This window comes from Nuphar pumila, chromosome 15 (assembly GCF_984573655.1).
Source record: "Nuphar pumila chromosome 15, dmNupPumi1.hap1.1, whole genome shotgun sequence".
In the NCBI taxonomy this organism is placed as follows: Eukaryota; Viridiplantae; Streptophyta; class Magnoliopsida; order Nymphaeales; family Nymphaeaceae; genus Nuphar; species Nuphar pumila.
The window spans coordinates 66039880-66065122 of NC_143263.1; the positions used below are offsets into that span (position 1 = coordinate 66039880).

General features: G+C 38.4%; 1 protein-coding gene across 1 annotated transcript; it reads left to right on the plus strand.

Moving 5' to 3' along the window:
• The first annotated feature begins 21600 nt into the window (after positions 1-21600).
• On the plus strand, positions 21601-23475 carry LOC149815488 (uncharacterized). Its single transcript, XM_089989023.1, has one exon. The coding sequence runs from the start codon at positions 21763-21765 to the stop codon at positions 22975-22977; it is 1215 nt and encodes a 404-aa protein (XP_089845149.1). The 5' UTR covers positions 21601-21762; the 3' UTR covers positions 22978-23475.
• The last annotated feature ends 1768 nt before the right edge of the window (positions 23476-25243 follow it).

Consider the following 25243-nt stretch of genomic DNA (forward strand, 5'->3'; position numbering starts at 1 on the left):
AGGCTGTTAGGGTTGAATTCCTTCAGGCATGCTTTGTCGGTGATATGCTTCGGGCTCCTTTTTCTATCGCATCTCTCTGAGTTCGGTCACCAGTTGGGGCTGGCAGGAGGTGATCGCATCCTGGCGGCGCTCTTTCTCCAAAAAACTCTCTAGGTTGCATATTCACCGGGCTTTGCAGGGTGACTGGTGGTGCACGGACTGTCTGTCTCTCAACTTTTATAGGCATCGTGCTTGCTTCCATTGCTCTGCATCGTTCAGGTCTAGGAGGCACTCGGTATCCAGGCGCTCTGCGGCGGCTTCCTCTCCTTTTTTCTGTGGCCAGGCCTCATCACAAATTTTGCACCTCGCAAAACCTCATTCTAGCCTTGGGTCCATATAGGCAATTTGCAAGATCCTTCATCATCATTTTTGGGTATCAAGATCGACTCCTTTTGGGTGAAGACGCTTTCATCGCTGGTCGCGTAGATGTCGTTCTCAGGGAAGCATTTCAACCGTAACCTTCTTAGTCACAATTGTCCTGGTGTTTCACTCGACATTTTGGGTCGGGTCGGGTCCTGCTCCACTTTATTGGTTTCCCCCCATCTTTGTGTTGTCGTTGTATCTGAGGGTGCGTCTTTCAGTGATTATAGCAGGTCGGGGTTGCAGGCAGCGTGCTCTAGGGTGGCTGTGATAGAGTCACCTTTTTCTATTCGACGGAGGTACTTTTTTGTTCTTTCTCATTCTTCATTTTCTGATGTGGTGTTAAGGATATAGATAAGGCAGGCGGTCTCACCACGTTGCCTAGGCCAAGTCATCAGCTTTCTTTGCTTTGGTGGACGTGTTGGCCCCTCGATATCCATGCTCGTTGACCTCTTGTGGCTAGAGTGGGGCCCTTGTCTGACATTGCGGGGTCCACGTGGGCGTGCAGGGTTTTTCAACATCCTTTGTCGACCTTTTGCTCTTCTTTGGAGGTGATGGCGTACGAGCACGCTCGACAACTTGGCGGTTGTTGTGTCATTGAGTCTGATTGCGATGATTTTCTGTCTCGGGGTGAGAGCTCGCCATTGTCATCATCTGATGTTGTCTCCTCCTTTCGGGGCTCGCCGTTCAGAGGTTCTATTCTTTCTGAGGGAACGCATTTTTCCTTTTTGGTGATCGGGATCGATGCGCATGGCAGCTTTGGCAACATGTTTCTTAGTAAGCTCTTCCTCCGTTTCTCCAATACCTGAGAAGTCGGGATGGCTATCAGGTGGTTTGGTGGGTGTGACAAGGCATCCTTGACTCGGTCACATAGTTGCTTGCCATCGTGGGCATCTGAGTGGTTTGAAAACCAGTCTCCGTTGTTGCAATTCCTTTTGGTTGTTCCCTACTCAGTGCTTGTTGGGCTTCGAAAGCTGTAAGGGGTCGCCATGGTGCCTCAGGTTTCTCTATGCCTATCTATAGATGCCGCATCTTCAAATTTGAATGCGTTGTCTTATGGGGGGTCTGAGTTTGGGCCTTTCACACAGTAGAGGTTATATCCAGCGGAGGCTTCGTTTGTTGCATGGACCAATACATCGCCTCTTTCTGGAGTCTCGGTCCGGAATCGTTTATTCTGTAGGCTTGTGGATGGCCTTTCAACCTTGGTTTCATCAATCTCTGTCAAAGGCATCATTTGTTCGCTTCGCCTAGTCTCCTCCAGTATTGTCAATCATCCTCCGTTATCCATGATTTGCAGGGCTCCGACTACTGTGAACTATTCATCTTTCTCCGGGGAGTGCCCCTTCGATTGTCAGAGGAGCGACCACTCCTTGGTTTCTCCTTCTCTTGCGGCTACGGTAGAACTGAGCAGTCCCATCTCTTCCTATATGGGTTTGTCTGTGGGCGAAGCTGCTCAGCGTCTAGACTTATCGCTTCCTCAACCACAGCTACTAAGCGTCAAATCTGTTATGCGTGAAACCTTCGTCGCTATCGCAGATGTCTTACCGTCCTTGGTCGCGACTATGTGGCATAGCCCTGACATCAGTCAAGCTCCTAATTTGGTCGGGGGCGCTTTTCATCTGAGCAGGGTGGTCTCCCAATCAGAAGACGTCGTCGGCCTCTACATTCTCTATCCGACAAGTTGGGGGTTTCTCTGAGGCGGTCTGGAAGGATCTGCACTCCGAGGGGATTTCTGAATTATCAGTTATGAAGATCCTGTGTTGGAATATTCGGGGTCTGAATTGTCCCTCTAAGTGTCTTTTCCTGGCAAGTTGGATCCATCAAGAAAAGCCCGATCTCATTGCCCTTTGTGAAACAAAGATGGAGGATATCTCACGCTCTATCGTCTCCGAATTCTGGCATGGTACAAATTTTTTCTTCGAGCCTGCGATTAACTATGCAAGAGGTCTACTCATCCTTGGGAAGCACTCTTTAGACTTACATCAGGTTGACATAGAAACTTTTTCCATATCCATCGATCTTTCCCTCCCGCCAAAGCCAGCACCAACTGTGGTCACAATGGTTTACGGTCTCCACCGCAATTCTCTACGGGAGGAGTTTTGGTCGAACCTGAACAAGGTAATTGCTTCTTTCGGGGACCAGCATATTGTCATGGGTGATTACAATTGCCTTCTGTCGCCAATCGACTCAAGCTTTCCAGTTTCCTTCTTGACTTCTATAATGGGCTTCCAAAATTTTATTCAGATGAACCGACTGTACCCAGTCCCCCATGTAGGTGAAACGTTCTCTTGGACCAATCAGTGATCTCGACCGTGCTTCCGTCTGCTAGATCGGGTGCTCGTATCGTCGGATCTTCTAAACTATATTAATGATATTTCTTGTTGCCTACTTCCACCTTCTATCTCGGACCATAGTCAGATTGTTATTTGATGGGGTCAAGGCTTCTCTGGCAACAGAACCTTCAGATTTGAGTAATGGTGGCTTAAGGAAGCAGGTTTTGAGTCATTAGTCCAACAATCTTAGAGTAGACCTTGCTATGCGAACCAAACTGCTTCACAGTGCATGGTTAAACTGTTGCGGTTATCTTGCGACATCAAATCTTGGCTGATCTTCAATAACATAATCAAATTCCAAAATATGGGGGAGTGGGAGCGTAAGCTGTCTAACATCAACCAGTCGCTCTTGGTTATGTCCTCAATGTCTGCATACGATATTGAAAGACTCAATGTTAGATCGGTCGAGTTGTCTCTGCTATTGCAATCTTGGCGTCTAAAAGATGAGATACGTTGAAAGCAGCGATCAAGGGTGATTTGGTTTAAAGCAGGTGACGGGAACACAAGATTCTTTCATTCTTTTGCCTCTCATAGGCATAGAAGACATATGATTCGTTCTATGTCTATCGATGGTGTCTCCTACTTGGGTGATTAAGTACTCACTGCTGTCACTAACTATTTCACTAACTTGTATTCCTGCAGCCGAGTGGCAGGTGGAGCTATGGGTACTACATTATTCTTGACCATGGATCAGACTCTCTCCAAATCGATTCAGGTGTCGTTCACCGAAGATGAAATCTTCTCGGTTGTGCGAGATTCGTCTGGGTGGAAAGCTCTGGGCTTTGATGGGTATCCGGTGGATTTCTTTCACATTTTCTGGCAATGCATTAAGAGTGACATTCTTAGTGTCTTCGTTGAGTTTCATCGCAACGGCCGACTGCCGATTTATTCCCACCTAGCTATTGTGTCTCTTATTCCTAAGGAAGTTGCTGCTTCAGACATCTCGCAGTTCCGACCTATTTTTGTGTTAGGAAGTTTATACCGCATTATCGCAAAGGTTTTGGCAAATAGGATGCGGTCAGTCGCTCCTAGGATTTTATCGGAGGCTCAGTTCACCTTCATCCCTAATAGAAGGCTTTAACATTCTTTCATTTTGGCTACAGAAGTGTTGCATTCTCTCAAGATTAGTGGGGGGCCTTTCTTCACTCTTAAGCTTGTCATTCATAAAGCCTACGACTTGGTTCATTGGCCATTCCTTTTCAACATGTTGGTGAATTTAGGCTTCGGCAGACGTTTCTCTAGCTGGGTTCATGAGCTGGTTACCAATGCACAGTCCACAAATTCAGATCAATGGGGGTAAGGGGCAAGCAGTTCAAACTTGGTCGTGGTCTTCGGCAAGGTTGTCCCTTGTCTCCTTTACTCTTCAACATCGTCTCAGAGGGCCTTGTGGTTTTGGTCAAGAGAACAATGGAGTGTGGTCTAATTGAGCTACTCGGTATATCGGAGTTCCCGTTTCATATCCTGACCTACACCAACGATATGTTTATCTTTGGAAGGGCTTCAATCCAACAAATGTTAAGATTCAAGCTTGTCCTACTTTTTTTCCTGTCGATGTCAGGTTTATCTATGAACTACGATAAGTGTTGTCTGTCCTTGGTTAATTCGCCTTCATTGATGCTGGCCATGGGTCAGCGGATATTCAGATGCAAGGTAACGAAAAACTCTTTTTCTTATCTGGGTCTGCTACTTCAGATCAGCAGGGTCACAACAGCAACTTGGAGCTCGACTTTGCAAAAGGTTCAGAATAAAATTTTGGCCTGGCAAGCTTCCTACCTTTCTATCACTGGTCGATTGACTCTCATTAAACACGTCCTAAATGCTATACCTGAATTTGTTATGTCAATGTTCCTGATGCCTGTGGGGGTTAGTAAGAATCTATCTCGGGTTTTGGCAAACTTCCTATGGTCTGGACGTGGTTCCAACAACAAGCGCCACCTGATAGGGTGGGATACCTTAAGGCTTCCTCTTTATAAGGGGGGTTTGGGAATCAAGGACCCCAAATTGAGGAGTATGATTCTCGTCGTGAAGCAGAGTTGGCTTGCGCACCAACATGGGTCCCCGTGTGCCAGTGTTCTTCTTGTTAAATACAGGGGTGTGGAATCGTTGGTTGGGGCCACTCGCGTGAGTCAGCAAGCAATGTCAAAGTTTCGTCGATCATGGATCCAAGCTTGGTCTGTGGTTCTTGTTGAGAAACTCTATTTTGATGTCACATAATATGATACACTGTCGTATTTGATTTTATATAATATGATAATATGTCTTATTGAAAAATGTTATATTATGACTGGATATGTTTTGCCATATATCTAACGAGTATTTGATGCAATGATATCTCACTCAAAAAGGATGGAGACCTCCTGTTCAAATACAAATATGGTGCAATCATACTCCTTGAAGAAAAAGCTTGATGAGCCATGCAGTCCTAAAGACCATCTAAAGAGATCGGCTACCTCAAGTTGAAGACTTTTTTCTTCTTTAGAGTCATATGTAACAGAACCTTCAGAAGCATGCATATTGCATATTACATACTCATTCATAAAAGCTATTTCATAAAAGTATACGATAGTTTCAAAAAGCTTCTTTTTGAAAACAAATAATTGTACCTTCTTACAACCCTTTATGAAAAAGGTATTTTGACATGATTTCAAAATGTAATAATTGTACCTTCTATCATATACAAGACAACTTGAAAAGTAATGATTTTAAAAGTAGGAAAAAGACAAAACATGGAAATCGGCTACACAAAGAAAAACAAATATAATACTTGTTGAAAAGACTTTAGTTAACTTTTTAAAGAAATGATGTCAAATGTGTAGGAAAAAGACAAAACATGGAAATCGGCTACACAAAGAAAAACAAATATAATACTTGGTGAAAAGACTTTAGTTACCTTTTTACAAACCCATAGAATGTCGACTTACTTGAAGTCATCATTCTCTTTGTATAGCATTAAATACCTCATGTAAGAAATCCTTGTTAATATCCATCTCAAGAATGTCGACTTGTTTAAAGTTTTCATTCTCTCTGTAGACATTGAAAAACACATCATAAAGAAAACTCTTGATATGACTATGTATAAATAAATATCTCAAAGCATTTATTGTGCTTACACTCATTTAAAGTAAAAAAGTACTTATGTACCACAAATCATTAATTAAGATAAAGACAAAACTACATGACAGCCTACAATCCAACATTCAATGTACTATTGTAAGAAATAGACTTTTTACATAAAATATATATTACCCAAAATATTACAAGGACTATTGTACCCTATATTTTACTTTTATGGAAAGAAGACTTTTTCGAAAACCCATAAATTTGGTTTTTGAAATGACATGACATTTCACATCTCAAAAAGACTACGATTTCAAATAAGTAACGACTACTTTTTTAAAGCTATATAAACACACTCAAATAAACTATTCTAACAGGGGAATGGACATGTGAGCTTACAACGAGAAAAATTCCTATTCGATATTTAAAAGAGAGCCTAGAAAAAAAAAGAGAAAAGAAAGAGAAAAAGTCAAGAATAGCTCTTTGACAAAGAGTATCTTCTGAGTGAAAAGAACAGAATATTCTGAGAATCCTTCATTCGTGCATTCATATCATTTTGAAGGTTCTATAGGAAGTATTGTAACTTTCTGTTATTCACTATTTTCCTTCTTTGTTGAAAGAAGTAGACCTTTGAGAAAGAGGGTGTTGTCATTCTCTGTTGAGAGAAGAAGACCTCTGTGAAAGAGGGTGTTGTCCTTCTCTGTTGAGAGAAGAAAACCTATGTGGAAGAGGGTGTGCCCCTTCTCTGTTGAGAGAAGAAGACCTCTGAGGAAGAGGGTGTTGTACTATTTATCCGGTGACTCGGATGTTATAGTGGAAAGCTCAAGTGGTTTGCTTGGGGACTGGATGTAGGTCAGGGTTTTGACCGAACCAGTATATATTCTGTGTTTATGTGTTGTGCCTTTATTGCATCATATTTTTAATTTATCGATCTGTTTAGTAATTCCCTATTCACCCCTCCTCTAGTGGAATTTCATTTGGTATCAGAGCAGGTTTGCTGGTTTCGACATAACAAGTCTTCCAGCACAAATGGCATCTACCTTCTATGCTCGTGATATTGAAGGTCAACACGCATCTCGTCCTCCTTTCTTCAATGGCTCCAACTATGGATACTGGAAGTGCAGAATGGCTATATTTCTCAAATCCATAGATTTTGCTGTATGGAAAATTGTTGAGCATCTATACACATCTCCATCCACAGACTATAGCTTATGGTCTGATGAAGAAAAGAAAATGGCAAATCTAAATGCAAAGACTATGAATGCCTTATATTATGCCATTGATCAGAATGAATTCAATAGAATATCTATATGTGAATCTGCATATGATATTTGGCATTTTTTGGAGGTTATTCATGAAGGAACCAACAAAGTGAAAGAAGCCAAAATCTCATCTCTTGTCAGAAAATATGAGTTGTTCAAAATGAACAAAGATGAACCCATCACAGAGATGTTCACCAGATTCACCAACATCACCAACGATCTGAAATCTCTGGGTGTAACCCACTCTCAGACAGAAAAGGTGAAGAAAATCTTGAGATCTCTCACAACTGATTGGGAGAAAAAGACTACTGTTATTGAAGAAGCTTAAGATTTGTCCAAGCTTACCCTGGACGATTTAATAGGCAATCTTATGGCCTATGAAGTCCACATGAAGGAAAGAAGGGAAGAGGAACAACCTTTAAAGAAAACTCTAGCCTTCCCAGCCCTTTCTGAGGATGAGGACTCAGAAAAAGAAACTGAGATTGCGCTACTCACCAAAAAATTCCAGTGCTTTATGAGAAGGAACCGGCTTCCAAATAAGCACAAAGAAAGAAAAGACCCAAAGGAAGATTCTATGTGCTACCAGTGTAATAAGCCAGGTCACTTGAGATGTGACTGTCCTCTTCTCAAAAGAAAATCCAAGACTGAGGAACCAAAGAAAAGGTTCTCCAAGAAAAAGGCTTTGCATGCTCAATGGGATGATTCAGAACCATCCACAAGTGAAGAGTCAAATGATGATGAAGCAGAAACCGCCAACATGTGCTTCATGGCAGAAAGCTCTGTAAGTGAATCCCTTGATTTCTCCTTTGAAGAACTTCAAAATGCTTTTCAGAAACTTTTTGAATAATCAAGGAAAACGATTCTCAAAAATAGACATTTGAAATCTGAGAATCTAGAGCTCATTCTGAAAAATGAAAAACTCAGTATTGAAAATTCTGAGTTACAAAAGAAAAATCTTCTTATTACTTCTGAAATCTCTTCTACTAGCTCCAAGACTAAAAATCTGCAAGTAGAAATTTCAGAATTAAAAAGTAAAACTGAGAACCTTATGAAAACGGTTTTCAAGTTTACTAAAGGAAAAAAGAACTTGGATAAACTCCTATCCTCTCAAAAAGGGTTTTTCTACAAGAATGGTATTGGCTACTCTCATTTCAACAAGCCTTCTTGTATGAATCAAAAGACCACTTTTGTGAAAAGTTCTTCTGAACCTAAAAAGGAGTATTATAATTTTAATTCTTTAAACTCCTTTAAAGCTGTAGACAAACCTAAATCAAAATGGATTTGGGTTCCAAAATCTAACAAAAAGGGACCCGACTGGGTACCAAAAAGAAGTTTTACTTAATGTTTTGCAGGCTCCAAAGAAGAAGAACAGATGGATACTAGACAGTGGATGTTCAAAGCACATGACAGGACATCCAGACCTTTTTGTTGTTCTTCATCATAAAGAAGGAGGAACTGTCACCTTTGGTGATAACAACAAAGGTTTTATAATTGGTATTGGTAATATTGGTAATATTGATAAACCTCTTATCAACGACGTTCTCCTTGTTAAAGGATTAAAACATAACCTCCTAAGTATCAGTCAAATGTGTGACACAGGTTATAATGTTAGATTTAAACATGATGCATGCCTTATAGCAGACACCAACGAAAACATTATCTTAAAAGGTATAAGAAGAAATAATATATATGAATTATACCTAGAAAACATTACTGAACATTGCCTTATAGCTAATAATGACACTCAATATTTATGGCACATGAGAATGGGTCATGTCAACTCCAAATATATGTCTAAATTAGCTAAAAACAAGTTAGTACGTGGGTTACCCAAAATATCTTTTAAAAAGGATTATTTTTGTGATGCATGTCAATTAGGAAAACTGTCTAAATCATCTTTCAAATCAAAAAATATCATTTCTAGTAAAAGACCTTTAGAGCTTCTCCACCAGGATCTTTTTGGTCCTTCTAGAGTAGCTAGTCTAAATCATAATAAATATGTTTTTGTCATTGTAGATGATTACTCAAGATTTACTTGGGTAATATTTTTGAAAAACAAAAGTGATACGTTTTGTCAATTTGAAATTTTGTGTAAAAAAATACAAAATGAAAAATCATGTTCTATTGTAAAAATCCGTAGTGACCATGGAGGAGAATTTGAAAATGAACTTTTTGAAAATTTTTGTAACTTGCATGGTATTTCTCATAACTTTGTCTTTCCTAGAGCTGCACCCCAAAATGGTGTAGTAGAAAGAAAGAATAGAACCCTTCAGGAATCTGCTAGAACTATGCTCCAACATAATAATCTTGCTAAATCTTTTTGGGCAGAAGCTGTTAATACTGCATGCTATATAACCAATAGAGTTCTTATTAGACCCTTGTTAAATAAAACTCCCTATGAACTATTCTATGACAGAACTCCAAGAATAGACTATTTTAAAGTCTTTGGATGTAAATGCTTTATCCTTAACACAAAAGATAGCCTAGATAAATTTGATGCAAAATCTATTGAAGGCATATTCTTAGGATACTCAAGTCATAGTAAAGCATACAGAGTTTTTAATAAGAGTTCATATTCTATTGAAGAATCTATGCATGTCAGTTTTTGTGAATCTATTGATCAATCTGTTCTTAAACAGACTAACGATGATGATGTTGAAAGTACAGATTTATTCCTAGATAACACAGCCAAATCTAATGAAGATAATCATCAAAGAACATTTGTCAAAATCAAAGATCATCCTCAAAAGCAGATTTTGGGAGACCTGACAAAGAGGGTTCAGACTAGAGCTCAGCTAGAACAGATTACAAATATGGCATTCATTTCTCAACTTGAACCAAAGAAGATTGATGAAGCCATCATCGATGAGTTCTGGATGCTAGCCATGACTAAAGAACTGAATCAATTCTAAAGGAATGAAGTTTGGGATCTTGTACCAAGACTAAAGGATCATCAGATCATTGGGACAAGATGGATCTTCAGAAACAAGCTAGATGAAACAGGTAATGTTATAAGAAACAAGGCAAGACTAGTAGCTCAAGGATACAACCAGGAGGAAGGTATTGATTTTGATGAAACATTTGCTCTTGTTGCTAGACTTGAATCTATTAGGATGTTTTTAGCATATGCAAGCTATATGGATTTTAAACTTTATCAAATGGATGTTAAAAGTGCCTTTCTTAATGGTTTTATAAATGAAGAAGTTTATGTAAAACAACCTCCAGGCTTTGAAAATGAATAATATCCAGATTATGTTTTCAAACTAAAACGTGCCTTATATGGATTAAAACAAGCACCTTGTGCTTAGTATGATAGACTCAAAACCTTTTTATTAAAAACTGGTTTTTCGGTAGGCAAAGCAGACTCTACTCTATTTGTAAAAGTTGTGGATAATCATACCTTAATTGTTCAAGTTTATGTGGACGATATCATCTTTGGATCTACTAACAACACTCTCTGTGAAGAATTTTCTAAGTCCATGCACAAGGAATTCAAAATGAGTATGATGGGAGAACTCAACTACTTTCTTGGACTGCATATTAAGCAAACCAAGGATGGAGTTTTCATCAATCAATCCAAGTATGCTCATGAACTTCTAAAGAGGTTCAACATGAACTCAACTGCTTCAAAAACCACTCCTATGAGCACAACCACTATTTTGGACAAAGATGAAGATGGTAAGTCTGTTGATACAAAGGTATACCGAGGTATGATAGGATCACTACTCTATTTAACTGCTAGCCGTCCAGATATTATGTTCAGTGTTTGCTTGTGTGCTAGATTTTAGTCAAATCCAAAAGAATCACATCTTAAAGCTGTAAAAAGAATAATGAGATATTTAAAAAACACAGTTGATTTTGGATTATTCTATTCAAAATCCTCTACATTTGATCTAATCTCATACAGCGATGCTGACTTTGCTGGAAGTAAATCTGACAGGAAAAGCACAAGTGGAACATGTCATATGCTAGGGCACTCACTAGTTTCATGGTTCAGTAAGAAACAAAACTGTGTATCCTTATCTACCACTGAAGCTGAATACATTGCTGCTAGCCTAGCCTGTACTCAAGTCATCTGGATGAAACAAACTTTGAAAAATTTTGGTTTAAATTTTGAAAATACAACTATTTTATGTGATAATACTAGTGCTATTAACCTATCTAAAAATCCTATTTTACACTCATGAACTAAGCATATTCAAATAAGACACCACTTCTTAAGAGAACAAGTCTTAAACAACATAATTAAACTCGAATTCATACCCACTAATCAACAGTTAGCAGACATCTTTACTAAACCATTAAAACATGAAGACTTTACACAAATTAGAAGAGATTTAGGAATATGCAAACTAAGTGACTTATAATTAATCTCACCTACTAAGACTAAAACATCTTATGGGTTCTATTAAAATTTTATTTTATTCGGTTTCATTCTTATCGATTTCTTATATTTATTTTTTTTTAAAAAAAAAAAGTCAAACTATGTTTCTATATTCACGTATACTCTAAACACTTATAAAAACACATTCATCATGACACATTCTTTATGTCTTTCAACTTGTCATCTTTCAAGTACACATCTATAATGACTCCTTGTCCTATTTCCTTTCACTCATATCCATAAGAACTAATTATATTAAGTAAAAACTATCATGACATTGTTCACATCACTCATCTCATAACACCTTTTATTATTTTTGTCCTTTTGTGAAAACTTCTCTTACGATAAGTTAGTTCACCTTCAACATGATAACATATTCCTCTCAACTTGCCTATATGTAACTTAAACAAGAATAGTATTTTATGAGAAATCTTGCTTTTCAAATTTTAGTCAAAATCGAATGATTATCTTTTTAGTTCTCTTTACCTTCTTCAAAAGTTAAGTTGTTGTATTTCACGTATAATTTTACCATATCATTTGTTATATCATATATTACGTACACTCTATTTCTATCATGTCATCATTCACACCTCTTTATGAATAATTATTATTTTCAAAAAAAACTTGTCCACCATTCTTTTTCTTATGTACTATTTAGTACCACACTTTTCTTGTCGCTCTTCATCCAATACAAAGTGAATCTCCATCCGTGACCATTATACATTTAAATTTATCGTTTTCAAAAACCATGAACTCCGTCCATTAAAACCATGTCCTCTTAGCCAAACATCAATCATGACTTTATGTCATACATCATGTGATTGTTGTCCTTTATAATCTCTCTCTCTCTCTTTTTTTCAAATTCGTATATCAACTCACCTGTCTTTATAAAAAAAAAATTTTACTCTCCTACAAAAATTCTTCTCAAATAAGAAATTATTGCATCCTTGCTTGTCCTATTCCGAATTCATCTCTCACGGATTTTGTATGCTTTCATATAAAGTAACATAATATTTGGCTTAAAAAAGTTGTTTGTTTTATTAGGCCATTATTTCCTTCACTATACATCTTTTCTCACATCTCTTCATCACACGAAACTCTTTAAAATCCTAGTTTAATAAGATAGTCCATATGCATCACATAACACATATCAAACTTCGACAAACTCTCCCATAGTAAACCTTTCTCTATATAGAAAAATTTAAAAACTATGTCCTTCTTAACATACACTGCCGGTCCCAAGCCCGGATAAAGGAGGAGGGTTGCGGTAGGCCTGTGACAGCCAGCATAAAAACTTTGTCATATCCTATGAAAATGAACCAATATGAGAATTTCGTTGGGGCGTTCCCTACTGAGCGACGCGTTGTACTCTCTAGGCCCGGAGGCAGTGATAAATGTGCAAGGGTTGCTAGGTCGTCGCCCAGAAGCGACGCGTCACACCGGCGCCCGGGTGTGGTGTCAAATAGGCAAGGGTTCCCTCACTTTGTTGGACGGGTGGGGGTAAAGAAGTTAGTCCAAGACCATAAAATTAGGTTAGCCACTTGGAATATAGGGTCTTTAACTGGTAAGTTGGTAGAGTTAGTAGATGTTATGTGTAGGAGAAATATTGATATTTTATGTCTTCAAGAGACCAAATGGGTAGGTGAGAAAGCTACAGTGATAGAACCTTGGGGATATAAGATTTGGTATACAGGAATAAATAGGAATAGGAATGGAGTAGGGATTGTTATGAGTCGTCAGTTTATAGATAATGTAGTTGAGGTCCGTAGGAAGGGTGATAGAATTTTACTTATTAAATTAGTATTAGGTACGGATATTATTAATATTATTAGTGTTTATGCACCTCAAGTAGGTTTAGATGATTCCATTAAGCATCAATTTTGGGAAGATTTAGATGGAGTAGTACAAGAGACATCTTATGGAGAAAAGCTTTTCATCGGCGGTGACCTTAATGGACATGTAGGCATTAGTAGGGATGGATTTGAGAATATCCATGGAGGCTATGGTATAGGAGAAAGAAATGAAAGTGGAGAAAGGATTTTAGATTTTTGTTTGTCCTATGATATGATCTTAGCAAACACTTGGTTTAGGAAGAGGGAGTCTCACCTAGTAACATTTAAAAGTGGGGTTAATACGAGTCAGATAGATTTTTTCCTACTTAGAAAGAGAGATAGGGGTTGTTGCATCGATTGTAAGGTTATACCAGGAGAAAGTGTAGCTACACAACATAGAGTCTTAATTTTAGATCTTAGAATTAGACAATGCCGCAAAAGGGATAGACATAGGATAGATCCTAGAATTAAGTGGTGGGCACTGAAAGGAGCTAAACAAGGAATGTTTGTAGAGCAGGTAGTTAAGGAAGTTGATTGGTGTCTCGAGGAGGATTCAGAATCAATGTGGAATAAGATAGCGGGTGGTATGAGAAAAGTAGCTAAGGAGGTATTGGGTGAGTCTAAAGGCGGTGCACCACTAGGTAAGGATACATCATGGTGGAACGAGGATGTCAAATTAGCTATTAAGGTTAAAAGAGAGTGTTATAGAAATCTAAGTAAGAGTCGTGATAATGAGAATTTGGAGAAGTATATGATAGCAAAGAAGGAAGCTAAAAAAGTTGTTCGAAACGCGAGGGCTAAGGTATATAAGGAGGTTTATGACAAGTTGGATACCAAAGAAGGCGAGAAGGATATTTATAGGCTTGCAAAGATGAGAGATAGGAAATCGAAGGATTTGGGTATGGTTAGATGTATCAAAGATGAAACGCAAAGGGTTTTAGTCAAAGATGAGGAGATTAAGGAGAGATGGAAAGATTATTTTGATAAGCTATTTAATGATAGTCATGCTCAAGATCTTGGAGACTTCTCCATTCCTTTTCATGAGATAAATCATGACTTCATGCGCAAGATTCAAAAGAAAGAAATTGCAGAGGCTTTGAAGAAAATGAAGTCAAGAAGGGCAGTTGGCCCAGATGGTATACCTATCGAGGCTTGGAAATGCTTGGGAGAGAAAGGTTTAGAATGGTTGACAAATCTTTTTAACTTGATTTGGCGAACAAATAAGATGCCTAATGAGTGAAGGAAGAGTACTTTGGTGCCTTTATATAAGAATAAGGGTGATATACAAGATTGCACAAACTATCGTGGTATAAAACTCATGAGTCATACTATGAAACTTTGGGAGAGGGTGATTGAGTCTAGGTTGAGGAAGGTTGTCATGATATCGGAGAATCAATTTGGTTTTATGCCTGAAAGATCAACTATGGAAGCTATATATCTTCTTAGACAACTTATTGAAAGATATAGAGAGAGGAACAAAGATTTGCATATGGTTTTTATTGATTTAGAGAAGGCATACGATAGAGTACCTAGGGACGTTCTCTGGTGGACAATGATGAAGAAAGGTGTTTCTCTCAAGTACATTAGTATAATTAAAGATATGTATGAAGGAGTAGTAACCAATGTCCGCACTTGTGGAGGGGTGACAACCAATTTTCCGATAACGGTTGGGTTACATCAAGGATCTGCTTTAAGCCCTTTCCTATTTGCGATAGTGATGGATGAGCTTACGAGATCAATTCAAGAAAATGTACCGTGGTGTATGTTGTTTGCTGATGATATTGTTTTGATTGATGAGTCTAGAGCTGGGGTTAATGCTAAGTTAGAATTATGGAGACAGACATTGGAAGCTAGAGGTTTTAAGTTGAGTAAGAGTAAGACTGAATATATGGAATGTCGGTTTAGTAAGCAACGAAGTAGTGATGGGAGTGTAGTGAAGCTTGGTGAGCAAGATATACCGGTGAATGATTATTTCAAATATTTGGGATCCATCATTCAAAAGTATGGAGAAATTGATGGAGATGTAAATCATAGGATAAAGGTTGGGTGGATGAAATGGAAAAGTGCTACTGAAGTGCTGTGCGATCGTAGAATGCCATTGCGGTTGAAGGAAAAGTTTTATAGGACGACTATTAGACCCGCTTTACTATATGGTACGGAATGTTGGGCTGCCAAGAGACATCATATTCAAAAAATGAGTGTAGCTGAGATGCGGATGCTTAGATGGATGTGTGGAAATACAATAAAAGATAAGATTCGGAACGAAGAGATACGTAAGAAGGTAGGTGTTGCACCCATTGAGAATAAGATGCGAGAGAATCGTTTACGGTGGTTTGGACATATTCGGCGAAGGCCTAATGATGCTCCAGTTAGAAGGTTGGAGAAATGGGAAAATATATTAGTTAAAAGAGGTAGGGGTAGGCCTAGGAAGACTTGGATGGAGATGATAGGAAAGGATATGAATGCTTTGAACCTCACCGAGGACATGGCGTTGGATAGAAATGATTGGAGGAAAAGGATTCATGTGGAAGACCCAAAATGAATTTCTTTTTTGGTTCATATCGCTGACCCCAATTGTTTTGGGATGAAGGCGTAGTTGTTGTTGTTGTTGTTGTTGTCCTTCTTAACATACAATACACTATCATCCAAAAAAAAAACTGATTTGATTTGTCATTCACAAGCCTCTTTATTTCCAACTCACGCATTTCCTCTTTCAGCTAAAATCTAAAAATCCTTCTCTTCCAATGTCATTCATTTCTTATCACCATTACTTTTCTCCTTCTATTTAATAGATTGATTCATCTCTCACCAATTCCCCACGAATATCTCTATTCTCTTACAAACTACTACTCCTTCCAAGCTCTTCTCTCTTGCTCGTTTTTCCTAAGCTCTTGCAATGGCTTTCTCTTGCACATCCGACTTACTCCAAGCTTCGGAGTTGAGATTTCCGGATCTCATTCACACTTATCACTCCATAAAATCTTTGACCATCCTACCAGGCAGTTTGGTTCACCTTGAAGCCTTTCCAGCTTTTGACTTACAAACTTCTCTTTCCGAACTTATTCATGTTCTAGCCTCTCTAAAACAAATGCCCATCTATCCTCATCTTATCAAAATATTCTACACCAACCTTTCTATCGACCATGATCACTCTTCTATCACTTCCATGGTACATGGAAAAATTTTCTCCTTCGACATATCTCAGTTAGGCAACATTTTGAATATTTCTTCTTACGGTATTGAGCTTCCCAACATTGTTCCTCTCGACCACTCTGTGTTTCAGAAAATCCTCCTCTCCACTCGTTCCACTCACTTCCCATGGCATGAGAGCAATCTCCAACCTCATGCTCTATTGTTGTCCAAAATTCTTTTCTCCAATATCGTCCCCAAGTCGCCCTCTAGGCGATTTATTGCAAATGAAGTCTCCCTTCTTCTTTATGCCATCTTCTCTGCTTTTCCCATCAACTGGTCCAGTGTCATCTTCCACAACATGATCAACTTTCGTTCCTTTAAGTCTCTTCCCTTCGGATATTTCATCACACTCATTCTTGAATTCTTCCAGATTCCTCTTGCAACAGATGTCGTCTACTACTCAAACAATATATTTGATGACTCCTCTCTCCATGAAGAAGAGTCCTCTCACCTAAACTCTGATGACGAAGGCCCTCAAGAAGCAGATCAAGCAACAACTTCTGACCTTGACATCTTCTCAGCTCTTGTCAATGTCCAGAACACCCAGGATCTCCTTCTGAAGAATCAAGCTTCACTACAACTCGGCCAAGATGCATTACTCTGAAAGTTTCACCCTTCCTCCGGATCAAAATAAACTTTTTTTGGACTGTAATAACTTTACATTATTTTAGTTTAACTTTATTTTTTTTTGATCTGTAATAACTCTGCTTACTCTGATCCCTTCCTTTTTGTCCATGACAAAGGGGGAGAAAAACCTGTCTTCATTATTGGAGAAAAATACTCGTCTTTGACATTTTTTAATATTTTTATGATATTATTATTTCTATGCATAATGTCTTTTTGATAGGGGGAGCATATTTTGTCATCATCAAAAAGGGGGAGAATGTTGAGAAACTCTATTTTGATGTCACATAATATGATACACTGTCGTATTTGATTTTATATAATATGATAATATGTCTTCTTGAAAAATGTTATATTATGACTGAATATGTTTTGCCATATATCTAACGGGTATTTGATGCAAGGATATCTCACTCAAAAAGGATGGAGACCTCCTGTTCAAGTACAACTATGGTGTAATCATACTCCTTGAAGAAAAAGCTTGATGAGCCATGCATTCCTAAAGACCATCTAAAGAGATCGGCTACCTCAAGTTGAAGATTTTTTCTTCTTTAGAGTCATATGTAACAGAACCTTCAGAAGCATGCATATTGCATATTACATACTCATTCATAAAAGCTATTTCATAAAAGTATATGATAGTTTCAAAAAGCTCCTTTTTGAAAACAAATAATTGTACCTTCTTACAACCCTTTATGAAAAAGGTATTTTGACTTGATTTCAAAATATAATAATTGTACCTTCTATCATATACAAGACAACTTAAAAAGTAATGATTTTAAAAGTAGGAAAAAGACAAAACATGGAAATCGGCTATACAAAGAAAAACAAATATAATACTTGTTGAAAAGACTTTAGTTACCTTTTTAAAGAAATGATTTCAAATGTGTAGGAAAAAGACAAAACATGGAAATCGGCTACACAAAGAAAAACAAATATAATACTTGGTGAAAAGACTTTAGTTACCTTTTTACAAACCCAAAGAATGACGACTTACTTGAAGTCATCATTCTCTTTGTATAGCATTAAATACCTCCTGTAAGAAATCCTTGTTAATATCCATCTCAAGAATGTCGACTTGTTTAAAGTTTTCATTCTCTCTGTAGACATTGAAAAACACATCATAAAGAAAACTCTTGATATGACTATGTATAAATAAATATCTCAAAGCATTTATTGTACTTACACTCATTTAAAGTAAAGAAGTACTTATGTACCACAAATCATTAATTAGGATAAAGACAAAACTACATGACAGCCTACAATCCAACGTTCAATGTACTATTGTAAGAAATAGACTTTTTACATAAAATATATATTACCCAAAATATTACAACGACTATTGTACCCTATATTTTACTTTTATGGAAAGAAGATTTTTTCGAAAACCCATAAATTTGGTTTTTGAAATGACATGACATTTCACATCTCAAAAAGACTACGATTTCAAATAAGTAACGACTACTTTTTTAAAGCTATATAAACACACTCAAATAAACTATTCTAACAGGGGAATGGACATGTGAGCTTACAACGAGAAAAATTCCTATTCGATATTTGAAAGAGAGCCTAGAAAAAGAAAGAGAAAAGAAAGAGAAAAAGTCAAGAATAACTCTTTGACAAAGAGTATATTCTGAGTGAAAAGAACAGAATATTCTGAGAATCCTTCATTCGTGCATTCATATCATTTTGAAGGTTCTATAGGAAGTATTGTAACTTTCTGTTATTCACTGTTTTCCTTCTTTGTTGAAAGAAGTAGACCTCTGAGAAAGAGGGTGTTGCCATTCTCTGTTGAGAAAAGAAGAACTCTGTGAAAGAGGGTGTTGTCCTTCTCTGTTGAGAGAAGAAGACCTATGTGGAAGAGGGTGTGCCCCTTCTCTGTTGAGAGAAGAAGACTTCTGAGGAAGAAGGTGTTGTACTATTTATCCGGTGACTCGGGTGTTATAGTGGAAAGCTCAAGTGGTTTGCTTGGGGACTGGATGTAGGTCAGGGTTTTGACCGAACTAGTATATATTCTGTGTTTATGTGTTGTGCCTTTATTGCATCATATTTTTAATTTATCGATCTGTTTAGTAATTCCCTATTCACCCCCCCCTCTAGTGGAATTTCAGTTCTTTCTATTAATGGCCTTGTTGACTCACAGTCCCATTTCTTAGGATGCGCCTTTGCTCCGAATGGCTCTTTCCGTGCTAAAGGGTGCCACCTCTCTCTCCTTCCTTTGGGGGTGGACCGATTCCCACCAAGCCTTATCTGGGGCAAGGGACCGACTCCTCAATCTCGTCTCTTGGCATGGCTCATCCTACACGATTGGGTGCAGACTGACAGCTTCCTCAAATCCATCAGATTCCATCTTTTGAGTAAATGTGTGTTGTGCGAGGTGGCCGAAGAATATGCATTTCACCTATTTTGGGAGTGCACTGTATTTCAAAAATCTTTAAGGTCACCTGGAATAAGCCTGTGGTCAGCGTATGCGAGGAATCGTTCGCAAACGACTTGCTGTGGGGTCCTCAACCTGTATGTCAATGCAACAAATGACGGATTATTTGGCGAACTTGGCTTCTCTCGTCCTGGTGGGCCGTTTGGATGACCCACAACAATGCCATCTTCCAGCATATTCCGATGGTTTTCAATAAAATAGTGAACCTTATCTTGGCAGACATGTATGTCATTCTGCGCACCAACCTTCCTGAGCTTCAGTGCAATCAACCTCCATCACCACCTCCTGAACCAGGGTGACGATCGTCGATCAACTGTATTTGTATCTTGCTTTCTTTTCTGGGCTTCTTGGCTTGTATTTTTCGGCAAGTTAAATGTTGGTTGAACTTGTTTTTGAAATGTTGATGGCTATAGTTTGGCGAGAGAGAGAGAGAGAGAGAGAGAGAGAGAGAGAGAGAGAGAGAGAGAGAGAGAGAGAGAGAGAGATGAACATATTAGGCTCACTTTTTTGGTTCTCCATTTTGCCCCATAGTTTGAAGTGTTTTATGATGGATCTGATCTATTAGATGTGTTTAGCATGCTTGATTTAGTGAGAATAGACTCTTGGATAATAATTTTTGACAAAAAAAATATATTTTTATGAACCAGACAAATCAATGCCTTCATAGCCATTGATTTTGGATCACCAGAAAAAACTACATACAAGTCAGATTTCAGTGATCTAAAAGCCAGTTCTCACTACACAAAACCTATAAATCACTCTATGGTGTTAGATGTGAGAACAAATACAAAAAAACTATGATTTTGAGTGGGGCAGAAAGAGGCCGAACAAGAAAGTGGTCAGAACCAGCGCATTACTCATATATATATATATATATATACATACATACATACATACATACATACATTAGTTGAGTTACATATATCAAGTTGAAAATTTATAGATGCAAGCTAAAAAGTCTCAATCTAACTTTACAATTGTGTCCAACATGGTCTGATTGCTGGAGAGCACATTAGAACTGTATTTTTATGATGTACAAATGTAATTTTTAAATTATAATATTTTTTAGTGAATTAGATTGTTGATTTTTGAAGCCCTTACAAAATCTCCGCAAACAATGCCATTATCATTTAAAAAAAATAAACCATTTATATTATATGTATAGGGTCAGATCCAAAAAAAAATCAAAAGAGATGCTGAGAGTATAATGTTCCCAACTAGATAATATTGATTAATATTTGCTACAATCCATTGTAAATACAATCAACTTATCCAAACACCATTTTTTTTCTTTGTTTTGTCACATTTATTTAGTGGGAACCAGGCTTTTGGATCGCCAGAATCTGACCTTTATATAGTTTTTTTCGGAGATCCAAAAATCAATGGCTATGAATGTATCAACGTTTTTGGACTCATGAAAACATATTTTTGGTTGAAAAAATATGATCCAATAATTGATTCCTCTTAAATTGACCATGCTGAACACATCTATGAGGTTAGATTAATACAAAACAACTCACATCACGAGGTTACAACTTGATTGTAAGTACACTAATTGTAGCCAATATATAATTGTAGATAATATGTACAATGTACTGTACAAAATATATAAGAGTAATGCTCAGTTTGGACCACTTTTTCGTTCTGCCTTCTTCAAAATCATAATTTTTTTGATTTTTTTCTCTCAAATCTAACACCATATATGTGATCTGTGGGAACTGGCCTTTGGATCACGGGAATCTGACCTGTAGACAGGTTTTAGTGGTAATCCAAAATCAATGGCTATAAAGATATCAGTTTTTTCCCGTTCATAAAAGCATATTTTTTCCTCTAAAAAACATGATCCAAGAGTAGATTCTCAGTAAATCGAGTATGCTAAACACATCTAAAGTTTCATATCTATCATAAAACACTTCAAATATATGGGAAAGAACGAGAAATGGGAACTAGTATGTTCAGTTCTCATATAATGAGGGAGATTGAGCAAATATAACTTAGCCTATTTAGTTGTGGGTTGACTTGCCAGGTTAGCCCACCACTCTCAATGCAATGTATGGTCGAGTCATTTCTCCATTGCTGCGCCGCCTACGAGAATAGGGCTGCTGCAAATCTAAAACGGCGAAGGCCTGCACGTTAAGAACACGGATCTCTGATTGATGATGATACCCACACCAGGTAAGAATCCCAATCTCCTTCCCACCTTAGTTTTATCTGTGCTACGAATCAAATCGAAAAAAATCAAATGAATATCTTGTCCCGAAAGCTCTCGATCAGAAGCGTCTGCAATGCAAGAAACTTCTTGTTCTCTCGTTGTTCTCCCCAGTTTAGGCCCTTTCTCGTCTTCTCAACCACGGCTGTTGAAAAACCGCCTCCCCATGTCACCAGTAACGAAATCCCTCCTTCCTCTTCTTCGTTCGTCATTGATTATCTCGTGAATTCATGGGGCTTCTCCGGGGAAGAAGCATGGCACATATCATCCCGCCTTGCCCACCTAAAATCCACCAAGAATCCAGAGTCGGTCCTCAACTTCCTCAAACAGTCCGGTTTCGAGGGCACCCACATCAGAGAACTCGTCGGTCATAGGCCAAAACTTCTCGTATCTAGTGTTGAGAATACCCTCAAACCCAGGCTTAGGGTCTTCCAGGACCTGGGCCTCTCTGGTCACGAGCTTGCACATGTGGTGATCTCAGACCGTCTGGACAGAAACATGGCTGCGTCCATCGATTTCTTGAGGACCCTTCTGCGTAACGATGAGGAGGTGGTGAAGGCTATCAGGAGCTCGAAGCTGATCCTCAATTGCGACCTCCCCAAGAGGATGGAACTCAACATTTCGTTGTTGAAGGGGTATGGGGCCACAGATCACTGCATATATATGCTTGTGAGGCTGAATCCTTCTCTCCTCGTCCAGAAACCCGAATGGATCGAGAACATTGTCAAGAGGGTCATTGATTTTGGAGTGCCTCCTTCTTCTTCAAAGTTTCATTTTGCTATCCGCGCCATGAGCTCCCTCAGTGAGTCTAACTGGCAGTCGAGGGTCGAATTGTTCAAGAGATTTGGATGGACCGACACGGACATGGTGACGGCTTTTCGAAGAGTTCCCCTTTGTTTCTCCCTCTCGGAGAAGAAGTTACAAGGGGGTATGGAATTCTTCTTAAGCCAAATCAAGTACGAGCCATCGTACCTCGCACTAAATGCCCATCTTTTGTGCTACAGCCTGGAGAAGAGGATCATTCCTCGATTCAATGTTCTACAGATTTTGAACTCGAAGAAGCTTCGTAAAAGAAACTTGGGGACATCTACTATTGCTACGTGGAGTGAACAGAAGTTCTTGGAATTGTGCGTCCATCCGTATAAGGAAATTCTTCCTGATCTTTATGTAGCTTATACAGGCGGAAGGTTGGCTGCTACAGCTTCAACCACAGTGCAGAAACCAAATGAAGAGCATTCAGCATTCTGAAGGTTGTAGATGTTGAAACAAGTGATCATGGACACAATAGAATTGGGATGATAGCTTCTATGACAATGACGTGGAATCCTGGTAATCGAGGCTTCTTCAAGCTCCTAGTTTGATACAAAAATGTCTTGTTTGTGCTTGATAGTAGACAGGAGCACTCGGGGTACTTGTTTGTGACGGAAGTTCTCCAGCAGTTAATACTCACAAATTGCATTCAGATTGTGAGTTTCGGTGCTTCCAATTGGAGTGTGTGCATGCTAACGTTTTGTTTTGCCAAAGTATTTACTTTCAAATGTTGAAGAGTTCAGTGGTGATGAGTTACTGAAATGAGAACGACAACTGTATGTGGTAATGAACCTCCTAGGAAATTTTTCTTGAAGGCTTCTTTCTTCTGATTTTTGTAGACTTGCTGATGTGTTTATGAGACTCATGCAAGGCATGATACTGACTATCTGTGGATAACAAAGTCTCACTTTATCAATCAGAGCAATCCTTTTTAAACTCCAAGCATGTTTATTGTCTGGACAAGTAAGTTGGTGTCAATGATCCAAAAATTTCCCCCAAAGCAGGTGTTTTGATATTTAGTTGACTGGTGGGATAGGCCACCAAGTTGCCTTTGCCGTCAATCAGTTGGTATGCATCAAGTGCGTGCAGAATGTTTTATAGAATTAGATATTGATAAATGCATACACTGCTATTCAACTTGTTGCATAGCATTTAGTTTAAGTTTAAATTGATCAATAATTTCTCAACAATTTGATGATCACCAAGATTAAGCAGTTTGGCTGAGGCTTAAGAAGCCCTGAACTCTCTGGCTTTTGCTTGGTCACTTTTTTCATCATCCTGGCTGTTCTGTAAGAGTGGTTTATCATGGTTGAGTTCATATATGAAATTGCCCGTTGTCAGCTTCTTTTCACGGTTCAGTAAGGTTGAGTTTAGGTTGGCCTTATTTTGTGCAAGGATTCATCAGGTAAGCCAATCATCTGATAGGCGGTTGCTTTCATCTATTGTTGTCCTGGAAATGTGTGTGTGTGCCTGCCTGCCCGCCCGCACTTGTGCATGTTGCTTGAACACATGTCCTGATAAGAATATATGATAAGGAAGGTCCTTGGTCTATGTTACTGAAGCATTTGCATCTTTATATTATATATATATATATAATATATATATATATATATATATATATATATTGAGAGAGAGAGAGAGAGAGAGAGAGAGAGAGAGAGAGAGAGAGAGAGAGAGAGAGAGAGAGAGAGAGAGAGAGAGGTGCCTGACTCTAATGGACTTGTGCCCCGTGATGGATGGTACTCTCACTAAAGCCTTTAGCAGCGCTTCAAAAGCACTGCTAAAGCCATTTTATACCCAGGACACATGCTGAGCATCCATCACGTGTGCAATGGATGCTCAACTCACGTCCATTTGTGTCAGGCACAAAGGTGGTAAAAAAGCTACCACTTTTTCTCTCTATATATATAAAGGAGCAAAGAGGGGAAGTAGGAAAAAAAGTTAGAAGTATTATAGAAATTTTGAAATGACGGATCAATTTGTGTTGAGTTTTCATTTATGAAGTTGTTTTCAAATTTTTGTTTTATAGGAAATCACCCGTCATGCAGATGGAAAACGTGTAAATTTTGAGTTTTCAAGGCATTTTAGTAGACAATGTTCTGGCCATGTAGACCTGTCTCTCTCTCTCTCTCTCAAGGGTTTTGTTGGGTTAGGGTAGATGAAAGTTAAGGTCTGAATGGGGTGGCATATGGGGTGAAGAAAGATGTAGAGATTTGTGGGTTTTGCTGAGTGTGTGGGATGAGGAAGGATGTGGAGAATTGTGGGATTTTGCTGGGTTGGCTTAGAGGAAGCTTAGGGTATCATGGGGTTTGGGGGTGAGGAAGGATGTGGAGAACCTTGGGGTTTTGCTGGGTTGAAGTGGAGGAATTTACTTAGGGTTTGAATAGGGTTATACGTGCATGAAGGATCTCTTGAAGGTATGTGATGCCAACAACGATGAATGTGTTGACTACCAGCAATCATGGATGATAAAGAGCTTGAGTTTTATCACATTTTCCAAGCCATAGATGTGAGCAAAATGGCTGCATGTTGCAGAAGATCTCTGCGACGCTCTTATTGTGGCAGGTATGTGGCAGATAAGAATTTGATATTGGCGGTACTAGCTCATTTTGCCTTCCATATTGTGAAATTCAGATTTCTCATGGTGTTTTCTTTTTTGCTTGCAATTTTTCTTTGATGAGTTGAAATTGGTGTTCTAACAGTT